The sequence below is a fragment of the Myxine glutinosa genome, unplaced genomic scaffold, assembly GCF_964187855.1.
Source record: "Myxine glutinosa unplaced genomic scaffold, kmMyxGlut1.1 SCAFFOLD_293, whole genome shotgun sequence".
NCBI lineage: Eukaryota > Metazoa > Chordata > Myxini > Myxiniformes > Myxinidae > Myxine > Myxine glutinosa.
Genome location: NW_027616424.1, coordinates 154,653 through 157,833, shown reverse-complemented (window position 1 = coordinate 157,833; position 3,181 = coordinate 154,653). Strand labels below are relative to the sequence as shown.

The window sequence follows — 3,181 nt, the reverse complement described above, 5'->3', positions numbered from 1 at the left end:
TGTGTATCATGGGGATACGTTTTTAAATCTGTGAACCCCAAACACAGAATCCCACAACTTTTTAGTTGGGGCTTAACTTTTGTGTGTATAATGGGGATACGTTTTTAAATCTGTGAACCCCAAACACAGAATCCCACAACTTTTTAGTTGGGGCTTAACTTTTGTGTGTATCATGGGGATACGTTTTTAAATCTGTGAACCCCAAACACAGAATCCCACAACTTTTTAGTTGGGGCTTAACTTTTGTGTGTGTGAGTGGGTCATAATAATGTGCAAACCCTAACCCAACCCCCACATTAAAACACCATATTTGTTAGTCAAAACAACTGAATCCATTACATCAACCATTAAAAAAAAGTTCTTAACTCCATCTCTTTGTATGACCTTCCAATTCTATTTATCTTTTCTCAACTTTTTAAAAACAATTCAATGATAATATAAGATAAATGAGTCTGTGAGGTTTGACATTCATTCAAAAATTCACCTCACATCTAGAACCCTAACCCAACCCAATCCCTAACCCATCCCCATCCCTTACCCAACCCATCCCTAACCCTCACATTCAAAATCCCAACCCTAACCCAACCCATCCCTAACCCATTAACCCAACCCCATCCCTAACCCTCACATTCAAAATCCCAACCCTAACCCTAGCATAATCTTTTTTTCCTTTTCTTTTTTTAAATACGTATTTCAATATTTTTTTAAAATGTTTTTTAATATGTATTTCAAAATATATATTTTTCCTCTTCCTCCAATTCTGTCTTTCAAGGCTTTCAAGTTGGAAAAAGTAGAAATGGGAAGAAAGTATTTTCCAGCATCTTCTTCTCTGAACTTTCTTGATATTGCTGAAATACATGTAAAAAAAGAAATATATTACTTATCTAATATTGAATGAAATAACATATACTTTAATTGATTATTAATCAACTGAACTTACCTTAAATCAAACGTCATTAAAGAAAGAACATTGTTCATTGCTTTAGAATCCAAAGAGCCTCCAAGGTAAAACTCTTTCGTTGGATTATCAAGGCAAAACTCGTTCTCTTGGTCATGGTTGCTCAAAAGGTCTTTAAACAAATCGATCATTTCACCCCAGGTTGTGGCAAAAGTTGTATTTTCATTTTGAATCTCAGATACAATTTCCTGTGAGAGAAAATAACAACGTATTAATTAATTATTTTTTACATGTAATACACAATTATTATATGTATATTAAAATAAAATATTACCTTCATTGATGAGAAATTTGAATCGAGTTTATCAAGGTGAAGGTTTAGCTCCACACAGCTAGAGTCTCCAAAACGAAACCAGTTTTCAAAGTCTCCAAGGTAAAACTCTTTTCCTAATTTTATGAAATTTAGTGAGTCTCCAAGGTAGGCTCCACAGTTAGAACCATCTAGGCAGACCTCATAATTTGTTTTTCCCAAATTTAGTGAGTCTCCAAGGTAGGCTCCACAGTTAGAACCATCTCGGCAGACCTCATAATTTGTTTTTCCCAAATTTAGTGAGTCTCCAAGGTAGGCTCCACAGTTAGAACCATCTCGGCAGACCTCATAATTTGTTTTTCTCAAATTTAGTGAGTCTCCAAGGTAGGCTCCACAGTTAGAACCATCTCGGCAGACCTCATAATTTGTTTTTCCCAAATTTAGTGAGTCTCCAAGGTATAACTCTTTGGCTGGGTCATCAAGGTAGAACTCATTCTGTGGGTCTTGGTTGTTCAAAAGGTCTTCAAACAAATCAATCATCATTTCACCCCAGGTTGTGGCAAAAGTAGTATTTTCATTTTGTATCTCAGATACAATTTCCTGTGAGAGAAAATAACAACGTATTAATTTAAGACAATATTATTATTTATATAAATCAAGCTCTATGAATATTAAAAGAAACTTTGCTGACTCTTACACGAGTCTTATCTTAAAAAAAAAAAAAAAAAAAAAAAATAATACAAAAAAAAAAAATACAAAAAAAAAAAAAATACAAAAAAAAAAAATACAAAAAAAAAATACAAAAAAAAAAAATACAAAAAAAAAAATATACAAAAAATAATAATAAATAAATAGAAAAAAATAAAAAATAAATAAATAAATAAATAAACTTACCTCCATTGATAAGAGGTTCGAGTCCAGTTCATCAATCTGAAGGTTGAGCTCCACACAGGTAGCTCCACTCCAAGGAATGTCAAAGTTATCCAACTCCTTTTCAGCATAGTAGTTCATTCTCAAGTGAAGCAGGAAGTGTGTTTGAAAAGGCCTGTGTGGTTAGTGCCTTTTATAAGAAAGACTGGGTGTGTCATTTCCTGTGGAAATTCCCTTGGGCAAGTGTGGGCAAGTCTGGGCAAGTCTGGGCAAGTCTGGGCATGTCTTAACTGGAAATGATGTAATGTCTCAACAGAAAATGATGTAATGTTTCAACAGAAAATGATGTAATGTTTCAACAGAAAATGATGTAATGTTTCAACAGAAAATGATGTAATGTTTCAACAGAAAATGATGTAATGTTTCAACAGAAAATGATGTAATGTCTTAACTAAAAATAATGTAATGCTGGAGAGTTTATAAAGTGGGTGGGCTTTAGTAAAACGTGGGCGGGGCCTACCAAAAGTGGGCGGAGCTTAACAAAAAGTGGGCGGAGCTTAACAAAAAGTGGGCGGGGCTTAGCAAAAAAAGTGGCGCGGAGCTTAACAAAAAGTGTGTGGCACAGGACCCGAACATAAATAATCAATGATCAATGAACAACAATGATCATTGATAGTAAGAGAAAAAGGCCCATAAGACCAAGGGGGTCAGGAATAGAGGTGTTAAGGGGAAATGAAGAAAAGTGATGGTGAGAGGGAAATTTACATGGAAGTGAGAATGATCATAGGTTCATAAGGCTAGAAGGATTATAGGTTCATAAAGGAAGAAAATCATAGGTTCATAAGGCGAGAAGGATCATAGGTTCATAAGGTGAGAAGGATTATAGGTTCATAGAGGGAGAAAGAGAGGTGTTTATGATTTTTTTTAAAGACAGGGGGGTAAATGACATTAGATAGGGATTTCCCATGTTAAACGGAGGTGTCCCAGAAGCAACATTTATCACCTACTTGTGTTGGTGCAGGAAACTACTTTTGCACTTGTATTAGTGTGGAAAAACCACTTTTCGCACTTGTGTTAATGTTGAAAAACCCCTTTTCGCACTT

The 3,181-nt window shown here is 34.7% G+C and overlaps 1 protein-coding gene across 1 annotated transcript; it reads right to left on the bottom strand.

The window, feature by feature from the left end:
- Positions 1 to 610: 610 nt before the first annotated feature.
- Positions 611 to 2,219, bottom strand: LOC137430706 (uncharacterized; the record flags this gene model as incomplete). Its single annotated transcript, XM_078768737.1, has 4 exons — positions 2,103 to 2,219; positions 1,233 to 1,808; positions 941 to 1,146; positions 611 to 848 (listed from the first exon to the last, which is right to left on the bottom strand). Coding segments are annotated over exons 1-4 (1,137 nt in total), but the record flags the coding sequence as incomplete, so codon positions are not given.
- Between the last annotated feature and the right edge of the window lie 962 nt (positions 2,220 to 3,181).